The sequence below is a fragment of the Megalobrama amblycephala genome, linkage group LG4 (assembly GCF_018812025.1).
Source record: "Megalobrama amblycephala isolate DHTTF-2021 linkage group LG4, ASM1881202v1, whole genome shotgun sequence".
NCBI lineage: Eukaryota > Metazoa > Chordata > Actinopteri > Cypriniformes > Xenocyprididae > Megalobrama > Megalobrama amblycephala.
This window is the reverse complement of record NC_063047.1, coordinates 14,986,409-15,013,978: the sequence shown is the minus strand read 5'-3', so window position 1 is coordinate 15,013,978 and position 27,570 is coordinate 14,986,409. Positions and strand designations below refer to the sequence as shown.

At 40.3% G+C, this 27,570-nt stretch overlaps 1 protein-coding gene across 2 annotated transcripts; it reads left to right on the top strand.

The window, feature by feature from the left end:
* Positions 1–856: 856 nt before the first annotated feature.
* p2rx1 (purinergic receptor P2X, ligand-gated ion channel, 1) lies at positions 857–25,764 on the top strand. Of its 2 annotated transcripts, none has more exons than XM_048187864.1 (13): positions 857–1,302; positions 4,267–4,411; positions 7,176–7,247; positions 15,058–15,118; positions 17,171–17,258; positions 19,272–19,352; positions 19,719–19,860; positions 22,789–22,934; positions 23,267–23,357; positions 23,443–23,508; positions 24,220–24,315; positions 24,980–25,024; positions 25,142–25,764. In XM_048187864.1, the coding sequence occupies exons 1-13, from the start codon at positions 1,166–1,168 to the stop codon at positions 25,145–25,147; spliced, it is 1,176 nt and encodes a 391-aa protein (XP_048043821.1). In that variant the 5' UTR covers positions 857–1,165; the 3' UTR covers positions 25,148–25,764. The 2 variants fall into 2 exon arrangements, with proteins under 2 accessions (XP_048043821.1, XP_048043820.1); XM_048187863.1 differs by having other exon boundaries at positions 858–1,302; positions 15,058–15,130.
* Positions 25,765–27,570: the final 1,806 nt, after the last annotated feature.

Here is a 27,570-nt window from a genome sequence, read left to right as displayed (position 1 = left end):
CAGAAACTTTTAAATACCAACATAATAGAACAGTAAACATTAAAAAGTCTCTCCATTTTCTCATGTTGCTAAAAACTGCTTAAAATAACACTTTATTTCAACATTTACACTCCTAGATCAGCCCCTTTGCAAAGCATGATGGGTTGTGAAAGTCTTGTTTGATTGAGTCCTGGTTGAGTTTACTTGATTGAAACATGTTATTTTAATATGAAAACATCAAGTTAAGTCAAAAAGTAATTGTTTTAAGTCAAATTAACATGAAGCAATTAAATTTGAACCAGAAACCTAATACAATGGTGTTGAATCAAAATAAGTTGTTTACATAAAGTGAACAGCATCAAAAAATCATTTTTTTGAGTGAGGGTTAAAATCACTACACTGTGCAAACCACTACTTTTCATGTCATTTTAACCATGTAATTTGCATATTTTTGACAATGAGAAATAATCTATTCTTTATAACAAGCTACTGTATGCACACCACCTTGTTGAGCAATTTACATAAGTACATAATTCAGTGTGTGTACTTGATGATATTCAATCCTTAAATCAAGAAATTTCATATGCAGGCATTTTTAGCTGGACATTGATCCACGGCTCTCTGGAAAGTTCAAAGGCTGGTTTGATGTCTGATGGTGGTGACCCATAACTGTATAAAACAACAGAAATGCTTCATTTAGCTTAAGATTCATCCTGTGAAACTATATAATAAACTGTACATGGGTTTTATCTTTGCAGTCATTCAGGAAGGCAGTGACCAAAGAGTGCATGAAGAGTGCTGATAAAGAGAGAGAGAGAGAGAGAGAGAGAGAGAGAAGGATGTTTCAGGGACGTCACAGATGTGTGGTTGACATTAAGCCTTTATTTGCAATTGGATTCTGAGTTGTTACTCCACCCTTAAGAAGTTTATCCGCCTGTACATGAATTTGTATTACAGCCACAGGAGGAGGGGGTATGAAGACAAGGCAGTGTGGGCGGTTTACAAGAAGTGTTTGGTTTAGAAGAGTAAAAGAAAGAAAGAGCGAGAGACAGATAAAGCTGAGGGGAGGAAGGAAGTCAGAGATCAGAACTCAATACACATTGTTTTCCAGGACATTTCAAGAATACTGTGAAGACAGAGAGGAGGATTTATCACATCTTTCTACCCTTTCCTTTCAATTAGAAAAATGAAATCCATAATAAAGAGATCTTTTTCAGACTTCTTCTTTGAATACGAAACTCCACGGCAGGTTCTGGTCAAGAACAGAAGAGTTGCAGTTGTGTGCAGAATCATCCAGCTGGGCGTTTTATCCTACATCATTGGGTAAGAGATTTCTTGTATTCTTAAAAAAACTGAAAAAGAAAAGCAGAGGAAAATCAAGCATGATTGACAAAACAGAACATGCTTCAACAAGAGCAAAAAATGTGCAGAATGTAAACAAACTAATGGCTCCAGCCTTGTATTAAATTGCACAATTAAGTGCAGTCATGATGTACCATTTAGTATAGTGCATTGCTTAGTCTAACTAGCAGCACACCATAAAACTGTTATTGTTTCAAAACAGACAGAAGAACATTAGAATAAGCTGAGATTTATTTTGTGAGCTTGATTTGCTTATAACTGTTCCCACATGCTTTTCATTGTGTCTGATTTAGCTCAGTTCAGCTTAGTTCCAGTCATAGAGCTAACAGCTGGCCCTCAGTATGTATTAGATAACTGGTGTCTGTGTAAAAGATAGACTACACTCATGCGATGCTGATGATATGAGCGTCGCTTACAGACATGTTTATAAAAGCAAACATTTGTTTGAGCGGTAAAATGTCATGCTGTAGTCATTAATGGGGGGAAAAAATAGACTTTGATACTGTAGATGTTAACAAACACTGTTTTTCCTCTTAAGTAATTCAAACCTGTACTGTACAGTGACTGAGCTCCGGTATAGGCTATCATTTGGGTACTAGGGGTTTTCACGGCCTTTAAGATGCCACGGACCCCCAAATATGATCATCCTCATGTGAGGGACCCACTTAATAAACTTTAAAAGGCATCCATCTTTTATAGACACTACATTTATACACTGAAAAATGTATATTATAAATCTAAAAATAGTTACATTACTAAAAAATGTTCTACTCATTGTAGTACTGTACTGTTAAACTACACATTTATTTAATTTCAATCTAAATTTTAATTATCTATATTACTGAAAATTGAATATATTTATTTTAATTTAATCTATTTATATATATAACTATTTCACACTATTCATTCATTCATTCATTCATTCACATGGACTCCAATAAGTATACCCCTGCTCTAAACAATACAATTTGCTTTTATAACCAAATAATTGTTGAATAAGTGTGTTCAAATAAATGGTTATTGTATAAAGCCATTGGAGAAATAACTCATTAACTCAATAACTATTGTTTACCATACGTAATGTTTCTTATTTTTCAATTATTTTGATGCAGTGGCTGTAAAACTCAATAATTTCAGAATACTCAAAACATTTAAGTAAACAACTCACAGATTATTTTAGTAGAACTAAAATAGAAGTAAAATATTTAGTAGAAGTAAAAATATTCATACTACACAAATTTGGTAATTACAATTTAATTGAAATATTGAATAAACTAACACCTAATCTTTACAGTTAAATGTTAGTTAGCAACAGCACTACATGCTAACAGCATGCGCTAATGTAACCATCAGAGAGACTATCACTATTTACCTGCGTCAACATGTTTCGCAGCCCATTCCTGACCTAACCACAGGCAATGCACTTTACCACAATGGTAAAACTACAAAACTTGTTGCATCAAAGATTTAATTGCAGCATACTCAATATTTATAAGTTAAGGCCTAGTAGTACTGTTGGGGTTTACAGAGTACATCTACATTGTAAAAAGTGGCAGTTTGCAATTATTAGGCTTCTTTAAAGAGCAATTTCTAGCTTATTTTACTGTATCAAACTAAAGTGTGACTATACAATAAACCTCCTTTAATGTCAGTGATCATAGAACAAATTAAAAGTTGTGCTGCTCTCTCATCCCTCTCTGTTACTCCTTTTAGTTTATCAGTGAACATCAGCAGACCACCCTTTATGAATCAAATGAAGTTCCAGTCCAAAGCACAGCAGGCTGAAAGAAGTATTTGTTTTGGAATTCAAAGTTAAATAAAACTGAAACACTAGAAACCTGCATGTCGTCTTTCAACAACTGGTGTTTGTGCGGCTTAAAGTGTAGGGGGCTTCTGTTATCTGTCACATATAAGTTGTCTGTCTTTGACAGCTAATCTGAATAAAACAAACAGATCAAGTCGATGAACACTGTGTAATAGCATCAGTTTTGACAGTTGGGTCTGTCTGGAGTAATATGCCATTGCATCTTTATGTCAGAAGAGATGATAAGGCAGCAAGTCACGCTTTAAAGGGAAGAATACCGTTTGCCATGTTTTGTTAGAGGGCATGAGGCCAAAATCTTATTGCTTCACTTTTATGACACAAGATGTCTCAACTATGTGTGAACACATGCACACATTCTGAAACGCAAACTATAAGACATCCTTATGTTATATAAAAGTTTTCCAACTGCTGGGCAAGTTTAATAGAGCATATCATGAGGATACAGTATATATACTTTATACCCAAATAAAATAATTATAAATGTATTTTGTACTGCTTCTATCAAACAGTAAACAATAAAAAAAGTCTACTAGGGAGTTATTAGGATCAAATTAAATTCAAAAAGTGAAACCCAGCTTTGTCACACCAGTATCATCTGCTGTTGACTGACATCACTGTGGACAGAAGTTCAATATTGACAAATTGTGTGTTGTGAGAATTCATGGACAGCAAGAAAGAATGGCTTTTCAGAATCAGAATCAAATAAAATGTTTCAAAAATTAATTAAGATAAATACAAATGTAAAATATTTTCTATATTGTCAGCAAGAAGAATGTATTAGTCCACAGTCAACTAAATGTACTCCTTTGTGTAATCCTTTATCAAAGAACAGGATCTTTTGCTCATATATGTATTCCGTAACAAGGTGGTATTTTATGGCTTCATGAAACCTCATTGGATAACAAATAGTAAAAAACTTTTTTAAAAGCAAAGGCTACTAAATGAAACCATATGGATTATAATTATCATTTTGAAATACAATACCTCTAATTTATGGTTTAAGGAAAACACAAAAAAGACTGTGAATTAAATCTGTAGTCTTCATACTGTAGCTTGTAGCACATCAGTAATGCTCATGGATTGTTCATTGCTTTTATTAGGTGGGTGTTCATGTATGAGAAAGGCTACCAGACAGTGGATACTGCCATAAGCTCCGTCTTCACCAAGATGAAGGGAGTGTCCTTCACAAACATCAGTGGAAAGGAGAGGATATGGGATGTAGCTGATTATGTTTTTCCTGAACAGGTGGGTTGTGTCACTGAGTTTTGACCTCAAGAAATACATATTTTTTCAATACATGCATTTGAATGCAGATATAGGCTACTCTGGGTAATTGCCCATCCAGCAAAAAGCTGGAATTGATGTCATTATGGCTGTGGATTGAGCCAAATCATAGATAAAAGTACTCTTAGTATGCAAATATTTGCAGTCATGCTGCTTCAGGTTATTCTCACTCAAAGTGCTAACATTGTCAAGGCAAGTAAACATTTCACAATTTAGAAAGGAAACCATCAAGCAGACAAACACATCAAACAATATGACACGGTAGTTGATCATAAAGATATTTGTTTTAAATAAATATCTGAAAATGCCTTCCAAAATTTACTTTATGCCAACAGCTAGCAGCATTTTCAGAATGTAAAGTTATTTCGCAGAAATCATTCAGTGCAGAAACAGACCAACTGTTGACAGAAAAGTAAACACGTCATCACTCAGCAATTAAAGGAGTGGCTCCAGGAGCTTCTTGATACTCCAAAAAAGTAAACATCAAAATGTTCTTTGCGATAATAAATATCATCCTTTATGTCCTTTATGTGTGTCTACACATACACACACACATTACATATATATATATATATATATATATATATATATATATATTAGGGTGTAACGATACGCGCATTCGTATCGAACCGTTCGGTACGAGGCTTTCGGTTCGGTACGCGGTACGCATTATGTACCGAACGGTTCGTTGGACTAATTAATTACATTTGGAAAATAAAAAGGTTTGTGAAATATAATGTTATGCGTTCAACAAGGTAGCCCAATAACCCAAACGACGTAACAGGCAAGCCCCTGACACCCCCGAAGAAAAAAAAACACCAACTTATACGTTTATGCTGCGTTCAAACCGAACGCGTCTGGGGCGTCTGGAGCGTCTGATTTACATGTGGCTACTCAGGCAGGCGCTCGCTCACTCAGTACACGCTGAAGGCTCTTTGCAAAATGGCTAATGTGTTTAACACATAGACTGTAAAGGTTTAACAGACCAGAAATAGAAGATCGTCCAAATAACCAACAGGTCTGGTGTTTGGGTGCACTTTGGATTCCCTGTAAGCTATATAACATTTTCATTTTTTTATAAGGAGCTGTTTTTGTTTTATCTCTTTCGAGCGTGAGTTTAAAATATTCTAATCTCCCCCCAGAGTGAGTTTTTTTTATTTTTTATGCAACAATTATTTTAGAACGTTTGCCTTTAATGTTTCCATAGGGACGCGTCTTGCGTGTCACTAGCGCTGAGCGCAGCAACAATAACACTGTATGACAGATGGATCGCTATTATTTTGTTTTTCCTTGTTTATTTAAAATATTCACAAACTTGCTTACCATGTTATCAACTATCTGATATTCCGATCCTCAAATATGTGTAAGTGAGTGTGTTTTGTCGTTTAAAAGCCTTTATAAATGATTTTTATCTTGATCTATAACGCGAGATAGGCGCCGCCATCTTAGTTTGCGCTGCAGTTCACAGAGTCCTGTCAGTCGGATTTACAGCAGGTGAATTCATTATTTTCTCCCGAAATATATGCAAGTAAGTGGCTGGTGAACTGGAAGAATAATAGAGTAAACTTTATAGTTACTTAGGCCCATTATGTGTGTCTGATATGAATAAATATCGGCAAATTGTATATGAATGGATTGTTATTGCTCCTTCCACTGATGTCTAACATCAGTGTGCATTTTATAAACTCTAAATATATTGTTTTAATGGTGCTTATGCGTATATAAATGTCTGAAATCTTAAAAGAATGAACGTTAAAGAACGTTATGTGGCTGAAAACACTGCATAGTTGTGATAAAACGTACCGAACCGTACCGAACCGAACCGTGACACCAGTGTATCGTATCGAACCGAACCGTGAATTTTGTGAACCGTTACACCCCTAATATATATATATATATATATATATATATATATATATATATATATATATATACACACATATAGGCTATATTCTAAGACTTTAATAAATTACATTTAAAATATATTAAAATAGAAAGCAGTTATCTTAAATTGTAATAATGTTTCATTATTTAACATATTATTACATTCATATTTTTTACTGTATTTATTTGCTGTACCAACCCAAACCATATTCTATAAGTGTATTATATACATTCTGAATAATTGTCACTAGACCATTTGAATTCAGAAAATCATATAAAAATATATATATATTCACTGCATGTCTTGATTGATTGGTAATAATGATAATGCTACCTGACAGTGGTCAGAGTAAGACAGGAAGGCACTGTTGATAATGATTACAAGTTGCTGTAGTCACACTATAAGCTAAAAGTGCTAGCAGAGCAGAGACGTGAGAGATGGAATGACACTTTGGCTATTTGAGGCTGAGGTTAAACATTACAGTCAGCCTCAGACAAACACACCTGCCTCTCTGACACTGATGTAAGCTGAAAATATAGCCATATCTTCAAGCTTTTAATAACAAACCAATGTACAGAGAGTTTTTTTTTAGTGGTTTGTTATAGGTTTAGTTTTTGGTTTCATAAAAAGGACTTTCATCATGTCACAAAGGGGTGTCAAAAACAGAAGCCTTAAGTCATGCATGCACAGTCAACTTCAAAAACTCAATTTCTTAGGCAACCACTGCATTACCAAATACAGTGAGAAAGGATGTAAATTCAGTGTGGCACTCTGGCTCTGTTCTGTAACCCATCACATGCCGGTTTGAGTTTAGCAAGTCATTTCTGTTCTGTTTTCTAGGGTGACTCGTCTTTTGTTGTGATGACGAACTACATTTCTACTGAGGGACAGAAACAGGGCAAATGTCCTGAGGTAGGTAAAAACATGTTTCTTTCCTTTTCTCATCTTTATTATCTTTCATTGTTTGACTCATAGTTGTTTGTGATTTTTGTCTCAGATTAATATATGAGTCATTTCATGACCATCTTCAACCCCTCCCCTCCCCCTAAAACTTATCTGGTCTTTAATTCAGTGCAGATTTCATTTTGTGAGCATGGATAGCTGCATTTAAATGAATAATTTTTTTGTTGAATTCAAAATACACTTGTACATTCAAAAATCTGTGCATGTACGTACATGCTGTTTCAGTTTGAAGGGGCATGATGTTTCTGTAAGTGATCTTCCCTCATTTACATTTATTTCTTTGCCTCATTAAACTCATGGCAGTTGTCGGGTCATGAAATGCCTGATGAAGCATGAATTCAGCTTGCTTGTTTGATGACACATACCATGCAGTTAGAGTTGCAACTGGGCCTGTTCATACAAAATCTTCCCACATCTTCCATTCGGAATGCAGTTTGTCCCATATTTTAGCATCACCTGATATACACTTGAAACCACTGTATAGTTATTGCAGTAACACTTTACAATAAGGTACATTAGTTAATGTATTAAAAAAACGTGAACTAACCATGAGCAATACATTTTTTTACTGTATTTAATAATCTTTGTTAATGTTAGTTAATGAAAATACAGTTGTTCATTGTTTGCTCATGTTAGTTCACTGTGCATTAACTAATGTTAACAAGATTTTAATGATGTATTAGTAAATGTTGAAATTAACATTAACAAAGATTAATAAATGCTGTATACGTGCAGTTCATTATTAGTTCATGTTAACAAATGTAGTTAACTAATGTTAACTAATGAACCTTATTGTAAAAGTATTACCGTTATGGCTTTTGGATCAGTTAAAACGCACTCATGTCAACTTGCAGATCTAGGGTCTCATTTATAAAGCGTGCGTACGCATAAAACGGGGCTGGAAACGTGCGTACGCCAGTTCCCACGCAAAGGTTGTGATCTATAAAAACAAACTTGACAGGAGAATGTGCGCACCTTTAAGCAAACTTTGAGCCGTGCGTACGCACATTCTGGAGACAAAAGTGATATGAATTGAGATAGTAGATGTGCTACTTTCGATCACTTTTCCAGTGACACGCTGCTTTAATGAAAGCGAGGAGCGCTGGGAGCACAATAATTCCTCTTTAAACTAAACTGCAGATGTTATGACAAAATATTTTTTCGAGAATGACGATCAGTGATGCACACTTAACTTCGATATTATGGAAGACACTGCTGGATTCGGTGGTCGAACGGTCCGTTGTCCAGTTTGAATAGGTCCAATAATATCTTACTGTACAACCACAGCTGCAGGAGGTGTTGATGTCGTGTGAAGGATCTTCAAACAATTACCATTTGAAGGATATAATTTAAGGAAAACGATATGATTTGCATGTTTTCTTTATAAAATACTTTGTCAATGACGCGCCGAGTCAGACAATTGTATTTACACTGCAATAAATAGGCCTAAGTAGGCCGATCTGTTTCCACTAAAAATAGCCTATAAACTTCCTAAAAGATATGTTCACCTTATCAGCAAAACTGCATAAAAAAACTATTAAAATACTAACTGGCCAGTGGAAATGAATGAATCAACTCTATTCTAAAACCTTTATCTGAAGTATTTTATACAATTTTGTTTTTATGGATATTTTGATATATTTATTCTAAAACATAAAGAGGATATTGGATGATCTTTATCAATATAATGTGTGGCACAAATTGCATTTATAGTCCATATCTAATATTTTCCAATGTCTTGTACCTTTGACGGTGTTAACCATGGTGTCACGTGGATGGGAATATGTATGGAAATGATATGTAGATAAGGTTATGCATAGTAAAACTAGGCGTCGTAAGCTCCATATATGGTGATTTCGGGGAGGAGACAGGGTGGAGATGCACGTACGCACAATCTTCCCGCTGACTGGGATTTATAAAGGGATTTGTGTGCAGGTTCTGGCGTACGCATGGTTTTATAAATCTGATTTTGTAAATCTTTTTGCGCGTACGTACAATTTTAGTAGGGATCCTACGCACAGTTTTATAAATGAGACCCCTGGTCATTCTGTTCATCAGAAATTTAAATACTGCAAATTTTTCAGTAGATTTATTGCATTGCTCATTAAAGTGTATAAAATAAAAAACAGCTAAAGTCTGTACATCTTATGTACAGTTCCCATTCAGTCGGTCACGTTCGACGTACGACGGACAGACCGACGAATAGGAATCTCGCTAGAGAGGCCAGTCTACTTCGAGTGTAACTAAACGAGCCAATGCACATTGGCATGCAATCATATGCATCAGCTGCTTGCCCTGCAGCGCGGGTATATAATGAGCAGCAGGTGCGTTGCATCTTCAGCTTTTCGCTTCGGAGCCAAACTTCTGCAACAGTGTGAAGAAAGCTACTGAAAGCACGAGTGTTGGAAAACGAGTCAGCTCTTCGAGACGTCTCTTTGTTGCGGTGCAGGCGAACAGCGCAGCAGCAGGGCAGATTTTCTCCTTTGTTTTTCCTTTTGCCTTTTTATTTTGAGCAAAAAGCTGTAGTCAGTGTGAAGGCCGTTCTCAGGGCTGGTGAAACGGTGCGCCTAGAGCGCTAAAAAGCTGTTGTTACAGCTGGTAAGAGAGCGCCTTCAAGGAGAGTGCACACGACAGGCTGCACATTTCCCTGTCTGTGTTGCAGTGGCTTTTCCCCTGCGTGCTTCAGCACCTAAAAGAGTCAGTCCTTGAAAGAGCTTACACAAGTAGTTCGCGTCTTTTTAAAGATGTCGTTCTACTTGTGTGTTTCTGGATGCGGTCGTTACCTGGCGCCTCGGGATGGTCACCAACGCTGTATCGCGTGCTTGGGCTTAAGGCACGCTGAGGCGGCGTTTGTGGACGAGTCATGTACCCATTGTGGGAAGATGACCGTCGCGGAGTTGCGGTCGAGACTCCAGTTCCTGCAAAGGGGCGGAGTCCCGGTCCCCATGCCTCGTTCCAATCCTCCCCAGAGGGTTGCTTTGGGCAGCGGGTCCGGTGACTTGAGGATTACGGTGAGCGTGCTTCCTTCGGGGAACCAACCCCATAGGAACCCTCGCCCCTCTTGCACTCCGCAGCCAGTAGAGCTGCCGGGGGAACGCGGTGGACCACCCCAGAGGTGTGTACCATCCGTATCCTTCGGAGCTCCCCAAGACGACCGGATGTCGATCGCTGCATCGGAGGGTGAGCCTGACGCTTCTGGGGATGACGAGTCGGCGCAGCTGCCTCCTTCGGGAGTGACAACTGTGCCCGATTCAGACCCGGAAATGATGGCTATGCTTTCCCGGGCCGCCAACAGGGTCGGGCTCGTGTGGAATCCTCCACCGTGTCCCGAGCCCTAGAGGTTGGATGATTGGTTTCTCGGGGTGGCAAGGGCTGGTTCTCAGCCCCCCACCCCAGTACCTTTCTTCCCGGAGGTGCATGAAGAGCTCACTGGCACGTGGACGGCACCTTTTACTGCCCGAAACCGTGTCGGTGGGTCCTCCCCCCTCACCACCCTTGATGGCGGAGCGGCGAAGGGTTATACGCGCATACCCCCTGTGGAACGGGCCGGTTGCTATGCAACTGTGCCCTAACTCCACCTGGCGGGGGGAGCCGTCTCTCCCTTCCCGGGCCTGTAAGTACTCGTCGGATCTTACCGACAAGGCTTATCAGGCCTGTGGGGAATGATCTCATGATCCGCAAGTTCTGCAAGAACTTTGTGCCGCGACGGACCTCGCGCTTCGTGCGACGAAGGTTACGGCGCGGTCAGTGGGTCGTGCGATGTCCACCATGGTGGTCCAGGAACGCCATCTCTGGCTGTGTCTCGCGGACATGAGGGATACCGACAAGGTCAGGTTTCTTAATTCCCCCGTGTCCCAGACCGGCCTCTTCGGCGACGCGGTCGAGAACTTTGCCCAACAGTTCTCGGCTGTACAAAAGCAGTCTGAGGCCATTAGTCACATCTTGCCAAGGCGGTCAGCTGCTGCACCTCCACCGCCGGCGGCACCTCAGACTGCCCGTCGCCGAGGGCGCCCCCCTGCAGCCGCCCCCGCTCCCACGCCCCAGCAGCAGCAGCAGCCTCCATCCAAGCGGCGTCGTGGAGCCGGTCGCGGGCGGGGTGCCCAGCCCGTCCAGCCACCCCCTAAGAAGAAGGGTGGCAAGGCCAAGTCCAAGCGGCCCTAGGACGGGCGACCCGGAGATGGATGGGACTGCTCTTCAGGAGGTGGTGACCGCACCGCTCCTTCCCCCGGAGGAGGGCCGGGTGGAGAATCCTTTGTTTCCCTTTTTTGTTCCGCCGCTGGCTCAACAGCCGGCGGTACCCAAATTTTCAATGAAAGAGCAGTTTCCTCTATCTGCGGGTCCGAAGAGGGCTCGGAGAGCAGTGGGAGGGCAAGAACCTCACCACTCTCATCCACCTCTTCTGTCGCCAGCGGACAGCAGCGAGCAGCAGGTAGGCAAAACCTCGACTGCTCCCTCTGTCCACCCGTGGAAGCAGGTAAGTGTTGCACAGCACACTGTGACCCCGCTTCGGGCCGCCTCACACAGAGAGCCTCCCGGGCCGCGTCCCTGCGTTCCACCTCGCTGCCCCACGGCGGGTACGCCGGTGGTCCCCTTGGTGCCGCTTGTGCGATCTCTGGGAGCCTGGCTAGCGCTCCCCAGTCCGTCTCGCTGGCTCCTTCGGACCATCAGGCTCGGCTATGCGATTCAGTTCGCCCGGCGCCCCCCCAAGTTCAGGGGCATCCTCTTCACTACAGTGAAAGATGCCGATGCCCCTGTCCTGCGTGCGGAGATCGCAGTCCTACTGGCGAAGGACGCGATAGAGCCGGTCCCCCCAGCCGATTTGAGGTCGGGGTTCTACAGCCCCTACTTCATTGTACCCAAGAAAAGCGCCGGGTTACGACCGATCTTGGACCTGCGAGTTTTGAATCGGAGCCTCCACAAGCTACCGTTCAAAATGCTCACGCAGAAACGCATTTTCGAATGCATCCGTCCCCGAGATTGGTTTGCAGCGATCGACCTGAAGGACGCGTACTTCCATGTTTCGATTCTTCCGCGACACAGGCCATTCCTGAGATTCGCGTTCGAAGGTCGAGCATATCAGTAGTCCCTTCGGGCTGGCCCTGTCTCCCCGCGTCTTCATGAAAGTCGTGGAGGGAGCCCTCGTTCCCATGAGAGAACAGGGTGTTCGCATTCTCAACTACCTAGACGACTGGCTCATTCTGGCACAGTCTCGGGATCAGTTGTGCGAGCACAGGGACTTGGTGCTCAGTCACCTCAGCCAGTTGGGGCTTCGGGTCAACTGGGAAAAGAGCAAACTCGCCCCAGTGCAGAGGATCTCTTTTCTCGGTATGGAGTTGGATTCGGTCGAACAGATAGCACGCCTCACAGAGGAACGTGCTCGGTCGGTGTTGAACTGCCTGAATACGTTCAACGGCAGGACAGCGGTCCCACTGAAATTCTTTCAGAGGCTCCTGGGGCATATGGCGGCTGCAGCGGCTGTAACACCGCTCGGTCTGCTTCATATGAGACCGCTTCAGCACTGGCTTCACGGCCGAGTCCCGAGATGGGCGTGGCAACGCGGCACGTTCCGGGTGCCAGTCACTCAGGAGTGCCGCCAAACCTTCAGTCCGTGGTCGGACCCTTTGTTTCTCCGGGCAGGAGTGCCCCTAGAACAAGTGTCCCGGCATGCTGTGGTATTCACAGATGCTTCTGCCACCGGCTGGGGTGCCACGTACAACGGGCATGCAGTGTCAGGGGTCTGGACGGGACCCCATCTGCATTGGCACATCAATTGCCTCGAGTTGCTGGCAGTACGCCTTGCTCTGAGCCGCCTCAAAGGCCCGCTACGGGGCAAGCATGTACTGGTCCGTACGGACAACACTGCGACCGTTGCGTACATCAACTGTCAAGGTGGTCTACGCTCCCGTCGCATGTCGCAACTCGCCCGCCATCTCCTCCTGTGGAGTCGGAAGCATCTGAGGTCGCTTCGCGCCATTCATGTTCCCGGTGTGCTCAACCGTGTGGCCGACGAGCTATCACGAGCTGCCAGGAGAGTGGCGACTCCACCCCCAGGTGGTTCAGCTGATCTGGAGAGAGTTCGGAGAGGCTCAGGTAGACCTGTTTGCCTCACCAGAAACCTCCCACTGCCAGTTGTTTTACTCTCTGACCGGGGGAACACTCGGGACAGATGCATCGATGCCTCGAAGTGGAACCTGTTCGTCGAGTGGTGCTCTTCTCGCCGGGAAGACCCCCGAAGATGCTCGATCGGAGTCGTGCTTTCCTTCTTGCAGCAAGGGCTGGAGCGTAGGCTGTCCCCCTCCACCCTCAAAGTCCATACTGCTGCTATCTCCGCTTACCACGACCACATAGATGGCAAATCTGTTGGTCAGCACGACCTGGTCATCAGGTTCCTTAGGGGGGCGAGACGGTTAAATCCTCCTCGTCCCCCCTCCATACCCTCTTGGGACCTCACTCTGGTGCTAAGAGCACTTCAGATTGCTCCCTTTGAGCCTTTGCTATCGGCAGATTTAAAGATTCTGTCTATGAAGACTTTGCTGCTGGTGGCATTGGCCTCCATCAAGAGGGTAGGGGACCTGCAGTCATTTTCGGTCGACGAATCGTGCCTAGAGTTCGGGCCAGGTGACAGCCACGTGGTACTGAGACCCCGGCCTGGCTATGTGCCCAAGGTTCCTACCACTCCCTTCAGGGACCAGGTAGTGAGCCTGCAAGCGCTGCCTTCGGAGGAGGCAGACCCAGCCCTGGCTTTGCTCTGTCCAGTTCGCGCCTTGCGACTGTACGTAGACAGAACTCGAAGCTTCAGGACCTCAGACCAGCTCTTTGTCTGTTACGGAGGCCAGCAGAAGGGAAAGGCTGTCTCCAAGCAGAGGATGGCCCACTGGATAGTGGATGCCATCGCTCTGGCTTACCAAGCTCAGGGCGTGCTCTGCCCGCTCAGGTTGCATGCTCACTCCACGAGAGGTGTAGCATCCTCCTGGGCGCTGGCTCGTGGCGCCTCGCTAACAGACATTTGTAGAGCTGCGGGCTGGGCGACACCTAACACGTTCGCTAGATACTATAGCCTTCGTGTCGAGCCGGTCTCCTCCCGTGTTCTCGCCTCAGGTCAGAGGCACGGAGAGGCCCCGGCTTAGTGTCGGCTTGCTGCGCCACATGCGCGTTCTTACAATTACAGTGTTTTTCTAAAGTAGAAGCCAAATCAATATGCGTGTGATGGTGTGTGACACTTAAAATTGATTTATTTTTTACAACAGATTTAATTAAGTGATGTGACTGCATCTCAAATGCATTTTAGCACTTAATTCAGTCTTTAATACATGAGGCGTAGACTTTGTGTGTGTGTGTGTGTGTGTGTGTGTGTGTGTGTTGTTGATTGAAATAAAGTATTTCTCCTGCTGAACTTGGCAAATACACATATAACCTGCGTTTGATGATTTGATCTGTTTGTACTTTCCAGCTAAGTTGTTTTATACATTGCTAGACATCCTGTCTATTCATTCATTCATTCATTTTCATGCTCTCGGTTTACCTCGGTCTTATTTGTCTTTCACTTGAATCTCTAGGCCTATTTGACTTTATTGCCCTACATGCAAAGCATTGCTTAAACAAATGAGTCTCAAGAATTAGGTTTTGCGGTTATTCTGCCCCTTCTGTACATCCTGTCTCATTTGGATCTCACATTTGCATATTTTCAAGCAAGCAAATTTGGGCTTAATTAGACACTAATAGACATTAAAGTGCCTTTCCCATCTTGTGTGTGTTTCAGCTGTTAGATGGGAAGAACAAGTGCACCTCGGACGCAGACTGTGATGAGGGCAAATACAAACGTACGGGAAATGGTAAAGATTTAACTATTACTTGTTCCGACAGAAGGCACCAGCGCAGCAGACTAACTTCAATTCACTAACAGCAGCCGGGGGACAGGAGATCACTTATTGAGTGTCTTCTCATGGGCATTGTATAATCCTTTTGACCTTGACTGGTAACTAAATCAGCAAAGCAGTGGTCTAAGATTTGTACCGCAAAATTCAAATAAATCATGGGGTAAGAAAATAGGTGCACTTGCACGTAAGCATTTGGTTTCAGTTCCAACTCAGAAATGCTGGGGGCCTAATGAACTCTCGCTCTTCTAACTGACAAACCTGCACATCAGCCATGCTGTCGTCTCCGTAAGTCACTAACATTCATATCAAACATGCTTTGCTCTCTTGCTTTTTTCCTCTTGCTCACTGTTGTCTGTAATTCCCAGAGTTTCACAGGGCTCTTAAACAGATTCAGTTCACAAGAAGTTCCTTTATAACTTTGCCAAGTTTAATTTAATAATTCCTAGCAGCAGCATATGTTTGAGATACAAAGAAAACTGAATTAAAGGAATAGAAAGAAAACATTCTTGGTAGCCAAATTCTACCTTATCATTTACAACAGGAGCTACCCAAACATAAATAAATTAAACTCGTGTTAAAATGAATCTTGTGGCTTTTTTGATATCATTATGATTGGCAAAAAGCTGATTTGTAAAAAAATGCATTCAAACCCACATTACTGACTGATATCCTGATCTCTATGTGGGTCACAAATGCTCAAATATTGACTAAGTTTCACATGCAGCATAGCAGAATGATTTACTCCAGGAATACAGGCATAAGTAAACAGCACTATCTCACATGACTTTAAGTCGTGGGCGACTGGCACAAACTTACAACTAACTTCACCATACAACACATGCTATTAATCCTGTCACATACAGACTCTGAGAACTCGGGCCCCGTTTACACTAATGCGTTTTTGTTTTAAAACGCATACGTTTAGCTACGGTTATGCCTGTCGTTTACACTACCCCGGCGTTTTCGGACCTCGAAAACGGAAACTTTCGAAAGCGCTGCAGACCCCGTTTTAGTTTGAAAACGCCGGGGTTGCATTTCAGTATGAACGGACCTAAACGGAGACTTTTGTAAACGATGGCGCGGCTGCCCACGTTCGCTTTGCGTATCCTTGACGACTGTGCAAACAATAACATGGAGACTGAACTGCAATCTTTGCTGGCTTTGTTGTAATTTTTAGCAGTTAAACTCTGCATTTTTTTTTATACTACAGCTGCCTACATGCGCAAAAAGCAACTGTTTACACTTGTACGCGCATGCCCAGTGTGCTTGAACAGTCATGTGACATGCGTTTTCGGCCGCTGTGGAAACGACAGTGCAGACAAAGATCGTTTTCATTTTAAAATGGCGCTTTAAAACAAAAACGCACCAGTGTGAACGGGGTCTCAGGGTCTAATTTACTGTTTATGCCATGCTTTGGACTGCATTTTATTTCATGGTAATTGTACCATTATGTATTTGATGTGTAGCCTATTTGATGTTATGTGTACTTAATCATTGACACAAGGTTTGTCAATGCTATGCTACCACCAAAGCAAGTTCAGTGTTTGAATGCAAATGTTCCTGGCAATGTATAAAGAGTCAGACTGAAATTACAAACATATGACCAACTGCAATCTGATGAAAGCATTCCTTAATAGCTGGACTGATGGAATCGTCTGCATGCTCATTAATTCGGAGAAAAGTTAATTTAGTAACATCAAAGTCAATGGCTGCCCCTTGCTGAAATCTCACAGTTACTTACTAACAGGAACAGATGTGTATTACCCACACAAATGTATCTTATTTTTTTTATTTTATCTGCTACCCAATATTGTGGCAACATATAACTTTAAATCAATCAATTAGAAAACTACAGACATGATTCAATGATATACTCTGTCATCCCCCTTTGGAGCATGTGATTATGTTTTGATCAAGCTCTTGTTTCAGTCTGTTCTGATCCACTCCAAACCTCAAATACTTCCCCTTCCCTTATAACATTATGGTCTCTCTCAGGGCAAATGACGGGCAAGTGTGACACTACCACCAGTACTTGTGAGATCTACTCCTGGTGTCCTGTTGAAGACGACCGTAAAGTACCAGAGTATGGATGCTTATTTTATTGTTATTGTTGAATAACTGGATCAATCAAATTGGGGTGTCAAACAGTATCTTGAAATAATCAATGTGGCACGACTTTGACAGAACTGGGGCCCGTTCTTCGTATGTCGCTTATTACATCCGAGATCAAATGGCACATCCAAGATGATATCATCGTGCTAATCATGATCCGGCTAATTGGGTTCTTCGAACACACCTGTTGTGTATGATTAGTATCGCTGGATTGAGTTATCTGAGATAATTGCGCGTTCATGTGTTGGCTTAAAAGGGGATATGTATCGATAGTAGAAACATTGATCAGCAATGCAGCGATTGGCTGGAGTCAAGACGGCAACGTAATGACATCATAGAATGAGAAAAGACACCTGACGAAAAACTTGACGAATTTCTAGACATTTATATGGAAACAGCCAAGCGAATAAATGACAGAAGAACGACATAAATGTTAGATAAATGAAATGTGCACTATTATTTTTTTTTTACATGATTACCCAATTATTTAGGCTATATTCACAATTTCTATTATTTGTACATTCAATTTTTTATTTCAATGTTGTAATTAGCAACTAATTTACCTTTGAAGCATATTTGACAGCATTAATTAAAGTTTCTTAAGGGTCAAGATCAAGTTATCTGCATCTCCTGGGCTTCATCAAGCCACTCCCATAATATATGTCGCGGTTCAAATGCACAAATGCATGTATGGCATAGACATCTGTACATCATGTGTGTAAAACTCCAATAAAAAATATTACGTAATTATTCCCTCACGAATGAATCTCTCACAGAGTAAAACTGTCGGTGTCTATATTATGACACTACACGGCATTATAGTGTTATTTGCAAATTTATTTTTAAATATTATTATTGTCCCTGGTTTACATTAGGGTACTCTTGTGGGAAAGTAGCAGAGGCTGGGACAGACTTTAAACATCACCTCCGCTTAAAAAGATGCAATCTAATCCTGTTTACATGAAATAAGCCTGCTCCCGAGCAGGTTTGAGCTTACGGACCTGTTGCTATGACAGCAAGTCTAGGATGAGCTTCGAAGAACCAAACGATCCAAGATCATGCCAAATCGTCAACAATCAAATCCAGCTAACTGAGTTAGCGACGTACGAAGAACGGGCCCCAGGACTTCAGTTATTGTCCGTTTTTTCTTAAAGATGCAGTAAGTGATTTTTGAAAAACACTGTTGAAAGTGGATCGGACCAAGCACCACAACAAACTTGTAGCCAAACAGCAGTAGGGGGCATAGAGCAACAGGGAGATTTGAAGAAAGACTGCAGAAAGAGAGATGGCTGAGAGACATTACAAAAGAGAAAAGGCCAAAAATATCACTGGAAATAGAAATGTTACAATAGGGCAAGAAAAGCTTTCAAAGGCCTGAAAACGGATGCCAAGGTTGTGATGTTTTTGCTCTAGACATGAGTAACATTGGTTTTGAGTGGATGCTGCTTATGTACTTTATGTTAATTTTTTGTTCTTGTCGTTCGTTTGTTGTCTTCACTTTATTTTTCGTGAAGCTTTATTTTGCTGTGCTTCTGCTATAATAAAAGAGACATCCACTCTTGCATTGCATGTTTGTGCATTTTTGGGGTGGAGCAATGAAGGGAGGGATGTGTTTGTTTGGGTTGATTTCAAATATCAACAGTATTAAACAAAAACATTTTCAGGAATCGCTTACTGCACCTTTAAATGTAGCATCTTTTCAGTTAAAAGCCCACCAAAAAAGGTTTGGTTTCCCATAGGCCAGCAATATGTTATAGTTCAACTAAAATGTTTGTTACTGTTTATTAAACAGAAAACACTCACCATTTCTGTATGGCTTGAACTTCATGTAGACATCTTGGGAACAAGGGAATCAAACTACATGCCACAGTTGTCTTAAACATAAATGTATGTTACCTGGAGCATGTGACAAATTGTATTTAAAATGGTTTTGAATCAGCCCACAGCCTGATCCATTTAACTTTGTTTTGTCTCTCTTATGTAGCCCTCCAATCCTGTGGACAGCAGAAAACTACACACTGTTCATCAAAAACTCCATTACTTTTCGCCAGTTTAATGTAGTAAGGTAAATGCTTTCTTTTCCAAACTTTTAATGTTCTTTGTGGTATACTGGAGACTCCTAACAAATCAATTCAAACTGTATATCTTATATGAAAACAAAAAGTCAACTTTAAATGAGAAGAAAATATTTTGAAAGTGCCTTTCTTATAAACTTTAACAGGGGGTTCAATGGAGGAACTGTAGGAAGCCTTCATTCATTGTTTAACATCAAATTAACTTTTGTGAATTTGCAATAAGCAACATAAAAAAATGTTTGTACACTATGTCAATATGGTCCTTTACACATTGAAGGCCAGGCTTAAAATGCAACACACTGTTTTATCTATACGTTTTGTCAACGTTCTCCTCACATTTTTCTTTCTTTCTCTAGGAGTAACTTGGTGGAGAGTGTAAACCAGAGTTACATCAATACGTGTTTGTATCACAGCCAGACTGATCCACTGTGTCCTATCTTCAGACTAGGAGACATTGTTGAGCGCTCCGGGTTCAATTTCTCTGAGATAGCTTGGAAGGTAGGTTTTTGTCATTGATGATTGTAAATACACACACTCACACACACATTTGTTTTTTGTGAATTGTGGGGACTGCAGGCTGGCCATTTCAGTACCTGGATCCTTCTTCTACACAGCCACGATGTTGTAATTGATGCAGTATGTGGTCTGGCATTGTCATGTTGGAAAATGCAAGGTCTTCCCTGAAAGAGACGACGTCTGGATGGGAGCATATGTTGTTCTAGAACTTGGATATACCTTTCAGCATTGATGGTGCCTTTCCAGATGTGTAAGCTGCCCATGCCACACGCACTCATGCAACCCCATACCATCAGAGATGCAGGCTTCTGAACGGAGCGCTGATAACAACTTGGGTTGTCCTTGTCCTCTTTAGTCCGGATGACATGGCGTCCCAGTTTTCCAAAAAGAACTTCAAATTTTGATTCGTCTGACCACAGAACAGTTTTCCACTTTGCCACAGTCCATTTTAAATGAGCCTTGGCCCAGAGAAAATGCCTGCGTTTCTGGATCATGTTTAGATATGGCTTCTTTTTTTACCTATAGAGTTTTAGCTGGCAACGGCGAATGGCACGGTGGATTGTGTTCACCGACAGTGTTTTCTGGAAGTATTCCTGAGCCCATGTTGTGATTTCCATTACAGTAGCATTCCTGTATGTGATGCAGTGCCGTCTAAGGGCCCGAAGATCACAGGCATCCAGTATGGTTTTCCGGCCTTGACCCTTACGCACAGAGATTGTTCCAGATTCTCTGTATCTTTGGATGATGATATGCACTGTAGATGATGATAACTTCAAACTCTTTGCAATTTTTCTCTGAGAAACTCCTTTCTGATATTGCTCCACTATTTTTCGCCACAGCATTTGGGGAATTGGTGATCCTCTGCCCATCTTGACTTCTGATAGAGACTGCCACTCTGAGAGGCTCTTTTTGTACCCAATCATGTTGCCAATTGACCTAATAAGTTGCAAATTGGTCCTCCAACTGTTCCTTATATAACTTTTCTGGCCTCTTATTGCTACCTGTCCCAACTTTTTTGGAATGTGTAGCTCTCATGAAATCCAAAATGAGCCAATATTTGGCATGACATTTCAAAATGTCTCACTTTCAACATTTGATATGTTATCTATATTCTATTGTGAATAAAATATAAGTTTATGAGATTTGTAAATTGTGACCTGATCCAGCAAAATGAGTCACAGTGACCCAAATTTCAAAATTTTTATATATATAAATGCTAAACCAGGCTGAAGCTCAAATTATTTTAAAGTATTTATTTGAATTAACACTTTAAGACCTGAAGGCTTTTTTAGAGGTTTTTTTTTTTTTTTTTTCTGAGCAACACACACAAAAGTAAAGACCCATAACTCCAAAACTGTAGCAAGGCGAGTCAAAAGGTAGGTATCATTTGATAGAAAACATTTAAAATTTTAAGAAAATATAAATTACATTACATTTGGACATTTTCTTGCTGAGAAACAGCTGATAAAAGACAAAAATATATATACTTTTTTTTAAATAATTTTTCTTTTTTTTTATTTGACATGGAATAACTCAGGAACACAATAAGATCGCTAAAAAATTTTTTTTTGGTGATGCTCTCCTATATGTGAGTTGCATCTGGTTCAAATTTCGTGGTGATAGCATAAAGCATAGTTTGAAAAATTGTTGTTCATTTTTTCCGCAGCCAGGTGGCGCCAACGGGCGGTAAACTCCGGTTTAGAGGCGCTTCTCAGCACTCGTTAGGAGTTTTTCAAAATGGTTAGATGCATTAAAAAGATGAGATTCTAAGCTTTAAAATGATATCTATTTTGTGTTATTCCACGTTGGAAAACGAACATGGATGGGTCCGGGAACATTGGATACACACTGCATCCCGGAGAGATGAGAGACATGTTTTTAGCCAAGTATGTTAAATCATTCCGTGAGTAATATCTTGTGATCAACGCAATATATTATATTGATTTTGGATTCATTTTAATCTTGAGAGTCTGCTTTAAATATTGATGTGCCATTTTTATGATCTGTGCATTTTTCATGAAGTTATGAGCACGTGAAATATACATACTTGTATTCAGTTAGCAGCTGTGCTGTTTTTGTTGTAAACGCATATTACTCAGACTCATTAGAGGGTGAAAACAACGCAACAGAAGCATGTTGGAGGCTTGATATGAAAGCTTAAAGTCTCTGGTTTTGTATGCAAAAAGAATTTTTGTGCTACCTATATGGATTCAATTTTTATTGGCTTTTAAAGAGAGACACGCAAATGGGAGTTTTATTTTATAACGCGCGCTAGTCTGACAGGAGGATGGCTGGACCGATCGCGTGCCTATCAGTCGAAACGGGGCTTCCCATTGTTAAAAATCAGCGTTTAGGTCAGTGTGTTTACATTTCTAAGCTGTTTGATTGGTTCTATACAACGTGTAACACCATATTTGTAGAGCAGAGATAATGACGTTTCAGGGGATACCGGGAAATGATCATAAGTGACATGAGGAGTTGAGAAGTTCATTTCCAGCGAATTTAGTAAAACCATGTCAAATTTAATAGCCGTTTAAATACCTTTACTCAATTATCTGGACTATGAAACTTTGGGAGATTATTTTTGAAAGTATGTTCTTTGAAATTAGCTTAAAAAAAATAATCGATTTTTTCATTGTTTTTCCACATTATTGTCCCATATCTTAAAATAGAACGTTGCGACTTCCGACTCATTTCGCCAGATCGGGTCACAATTATTGAATTCCTTTTTTATTCACAATTTGTACAGTGTCCCAACTTTTTTGGAATCGGGTTTGTATTTAAACACACCCAACATTCAGTTATTACTATAACATTATTTATTAAAGGTTTACACAAGTATTATTGTTGTAGTGACTGGAAAAGACAGATGAAGATAATCCTCATGATATTTCCTGTGTGATGTGTTAGGGTGGTGCTATAGGAGTCCTCATTGACTGGGACTGCAATCTGGACCTGAATATTAGACACTGCAAACCAAAGTATGAATTCTATGGTCTTTACGGAACAGGGAAAAACGACAAAGAGGAGAAACCATCATTGGGATACAATTTTAGGTGGGTTAGAAAGTTTAATCCCTTATGAAAACAACAAACCTTTTGGAAACCGATGTGTAAAAGAGACAAACACGGCTATATAATGAAGTATTTTAGAATTTTCACTGCATAATCAAAGATTATTGGCTAATGTTCATGTTCCCTTAAAAGTAAAATTAGAGCTAAACTGAGAAAAGGTCAAACCTGCTGTACTGTGTTATTCCTAAGTCTGTGAACTTCAATGAGATCTCTGGAAAAAAATGAATAAAAATGGTTTTGAAGAACTTTATTAATATCTTATCAAAGCCTGGATTCACTACTTGAAAAATGATCTGTGCTACTGACTCTTTCAGATATGCTAAATATTATGTGGAGGATAAAGTGGAGAAGAGAACACTAATGAAGGTGTATGGTGTACGGATAGACATCATTGTTCACGGACGGGTAAGCATATTTTACTTATGGATCATTTACAAAGAAATTACGGCACATGCACATTTCAATTTGTGTCTTTCACTTTTTCTCACAGGCAGGAAAATTTGATATCATCCCAACGCTGACGGCCATAGGTTCAGGAGTAGGAATCTTTGGAGTAGTAAGTGGTGTACTTGTTCTGCAGCAACAATAACAGCAGCAGTGTAGCAGATCTATTCCACCAAGACCAAACATATCAACATTTTCATATCCATTACCATGTCAAACACTCTGAGAGTTGTCATGACAGAAAAGCTTTGTGTTCTAATGTCCATGTAAAAAGATGCATTAATGTGTAACTATATTACACAGTTCTATGAAATACTTGATTCTGATTAGTCCACTTTGGTACTCTGTGGCCAAATAATTTTGTAAATAAATAAATCCACTACCCTTCAAAACTTTAGGGTTGGTAAGATTTTTTTTTTTATTCTTTTAAAAGAAAAGGTCTCTTATCCTCAACAAGGTTGCATTTATTTGATCAAAAATCAGTAGTGAAATATTACAATTTAAAGCAACTGTTTTCTATTTGAATATATTTTAAAAATGTAATTTCTTCATGTGATGGCAAAGCTACATTTTCAGCATCATTACTCCAGTCTTCAGTGTCACATGATCTTTCAAAACATTCTAATATGGTGAACCATTTCATGTTTTCAGTGTTGAAAACAATGCTGCTTAATATTTTTATGGAAATGTTTTTTTTTCAGGATTTTTTGATGAAAAGAACAGCAGTTGTTTGAAACAGAAATCTCTTAACATTATACAATCAATGCCAACAACAACTATATGTTTACTGAAGTGAATTAATATTTGTTCTATTTTTTTTAAGGCCACCGTTGTGTGTGATTTGCTCCTTCTATATTTACTTCCAAAGAGAGATTTCTATAAAAGCATGAAATTCAAGCATACAGAAGTCCAGGAAGAGGTGAGTGTTGACTTTTGAATGAATAAACAGTATCCTGGATTTGTGATTGCTGGTGTGTAGTAACTTTATACAGATAGTATATTAGATGCTGGTTACTTATGGTAGTTCACTAGATGGCAGCAGAGACACAAATTTAGATGACATGCTAGAAAACGGTTACTTGAGCGGATGCAGATGCAGTGCTGTTTCCAAACATTTACATCAAGCTACATTCCCCTAGCGTCATTATGGAAACATCCAGGATACGCATAATTAAAATGTACTCATATGGTATACAAAGCACGCCTCACTTGAACTTAATGGAGTCTGTGTGTGTGTGTGTGTGTGTGTGTGTGTGTGTGTGTGTGTGTGTGTATGGGGGGGAGGAAAAGTACAACTACAAATGCGTCAGCAGATATCTTACTTTTGATCAGTATGCACGTGGGCAGTTAGCGAAACTACTGCATTCAAGTCCATGCAACACCACGGCTTCCTGTAGATATCTTTGCAGTGATAGTTACCGTAGCAACGCAGCAAATTGACCAAACTTGTCTGTTATGGAGAAAAAGTGAGGGCACATCTTAACCAGCAGGACTCCCACTCTAGCAGCTCTCTGAGAAAGAAAAACATTGTGGTTGATAAGAGCTGGGGAAATAATCTCAGATATACATTTTCCCATCCACAGAATCCAACCTTGCCCCCGTCAGAGAAAGAAAGAGAGATACAGAAGGTAACATACCATTTAAATCATTCAACCACAGGTCCCTGTAGAATTATAGCGTGTCTCCATAAACAACTTTTCAATTTTATTTGTGGTCAGAGTAATTCAGATTTTTGCTGTGCACAGGAGTGAAGTCAGACGGCTGCCATGACGACTACTGCACTGAAAAAAACAACAACACCTTAAGACGGTCCGAAGGAACTGTCAAACATCACTTTTCTTTTCTAAATTAATTTCTGTCCCAAACTACTGAAAACATATTCAATTATTGTTTTGATTTAAGACAGCTAATCTCCACTGGGTGTGTTAGTAGAGAGGCTCAGGGCTGTAAAGAAACAATTTTATAAGGTGTTAACAGGGTGTACAGAGTTTTTTACAGAAATTTTATTTTTGTCTTTACAAACAGGGTAATGTCTGGATATGTCACCCATATATTGTACAAATCTAGATACTGTATCTCCTTAAAAGAGTTATTTTACTATTCTTCTTGTAGCAAGTCAAACTGTGATGCAAACTGTGACCCTGTGATTTTTGTGTGAATTAACGTTTAGATGGTCAATGAATCATCTGAGGCTTAAAGGGTTAGTTCACCCAAAAAATAAATTATGTTGCTCATGCCGTTCCACACCCGTAAGACATTCGTTTATCTTCGGAACACAAATTAAGATATTTTTGATGAAATAAGCCTGCATCACCAGTAATAACACTTCCTTTTTCAGTGCCCAGAAAGCTACTAAAAACATTTAAAACAGTTCATGTGAGTACAGTGGTTTAACCATAATATTATAAAGCAACGATAATACTTTTTGTGCGCCAAAAATAACAAAATAGCAACTTTATTCCACAATATCTAGTGATGGGTGATTTCAAAACACTGCTTCATGAAGCTTCGAAGCTTTATGAATCTTTCGTTTCGATTCAGTGGCGTGATTTCAGAAATCCCGCCCTGGAGCTGATTCTAAACATTTAATTGGCCATGTCAATCACAATAACGATTGCCTACACCCAACCCTGGTCCCTAAACCTGCCAAAGTCCAAAACTGCCAGAGTCACGTGAACTATTGAAGTTTAAAAACACTAAAGATGTAACGAAGCCTCGTTTACTGAAATCGTGATTTTGGCTCTCTGAACCAATGATTTGAAACAAATGATTCGCAAAGCTTCAAAGCTTCACGAAGCATCATTTTAAAGTGCCCATCACTATATATAGTGGAATATTTTGTGGAATATTTCGCTATTTTGTTATTTTTGGCGCACAAAAAGTATTCTCTTTGCTTTATAATATTAAGGTTAAACCACTGTACTCACATGAACTGTTTTAAATATGTTTTTAGTAGCTTTCTGGGCATTGAAAAAGGGAATGTTATTGCTGGTGATGCAGGCCTCACTGAGCCACTGGACATGAGGGTGAGTAGTTAATGACAATTTTCATTTTTGTACTGAGCCAAGAGACATAGGACGACTCATCCCAACCACTCATTCAGGAAATCTGTTTCTTAGCTGTGCTCATGTTCTGTCTCTAAAAGTTTCAACATTTCAGGCCCATATATTTATTTGTTTGGAAAGTAGTTGTGCAGTCATTGCTGCAAAAACACAGACAGACAGATCAGGTAACTTAGAGTTCAGAATTTCTGCACACTCTTTCTTCTGACATAAAATAGTTTAATCTCAAATCAAAATAAAACCCTTTCAGGATAATACCCCCCACCCCACCCCAACATGAAACTATGTACAATCTTGCACAGTTTGAAAATCTGACAGACCACAAAAGGCTGTTTGGTTTTGTTGTGTACAAAATACTACTGTTATATGTGTGACTGTGTGTGTGTGTGTGTGTGTGTGTGTGTGTGTTGGATGTAATAAATTCACATGGACATCAGGTGGATGGTCACTCTGGGTTGCTTTACTGAATCTGTGACAAGAGAAGTCTGGGAAAACAGCACCAAATATCTGATGAGAATACAGCACATCGATGTCGCATATAAAGTCAGCAGGACGAGCTATGAGACTCTGATTATATACATTTTCTCAAATTGATCGTGAACATATAGTGGACAAAATTCTAAATAAAGCAAACCTTATATAAAACTATATATAAAATATAAAACACTAATACAGACAACTCACATTAATACAGTGAAAATATAAACTCAAGTAACCATCATTTTACATATTTTATATAAATGAAATGAGGAGAGAAGAACGCAGCCCTAAGACGGCGCAGTTACACAGGAGAACATGTGCGAGACGACACAGCACATGTGCTAATAGCTAACACTCAGCTAATATTTTAACAAATAACATGACAAAAACCGAACAAAACACATACCTGGGAAAACAGCACCAAAAGGCTTATCGGCAAACAGTGCATCGATGTTGCATATAAAGTCTTAAATGAAATAAACAGAAGTTCAAAGTTTACAAGTAGGCCAATTAACACACTCTTCATCGAATAGTCACAAATAACACATATTTTACTCGACTAGCACAACTAGGAGTTAACAGACAAAACAAGTAAACTTGTGTAGTTTATAGTTCAAACTTAGGCTTGGAAA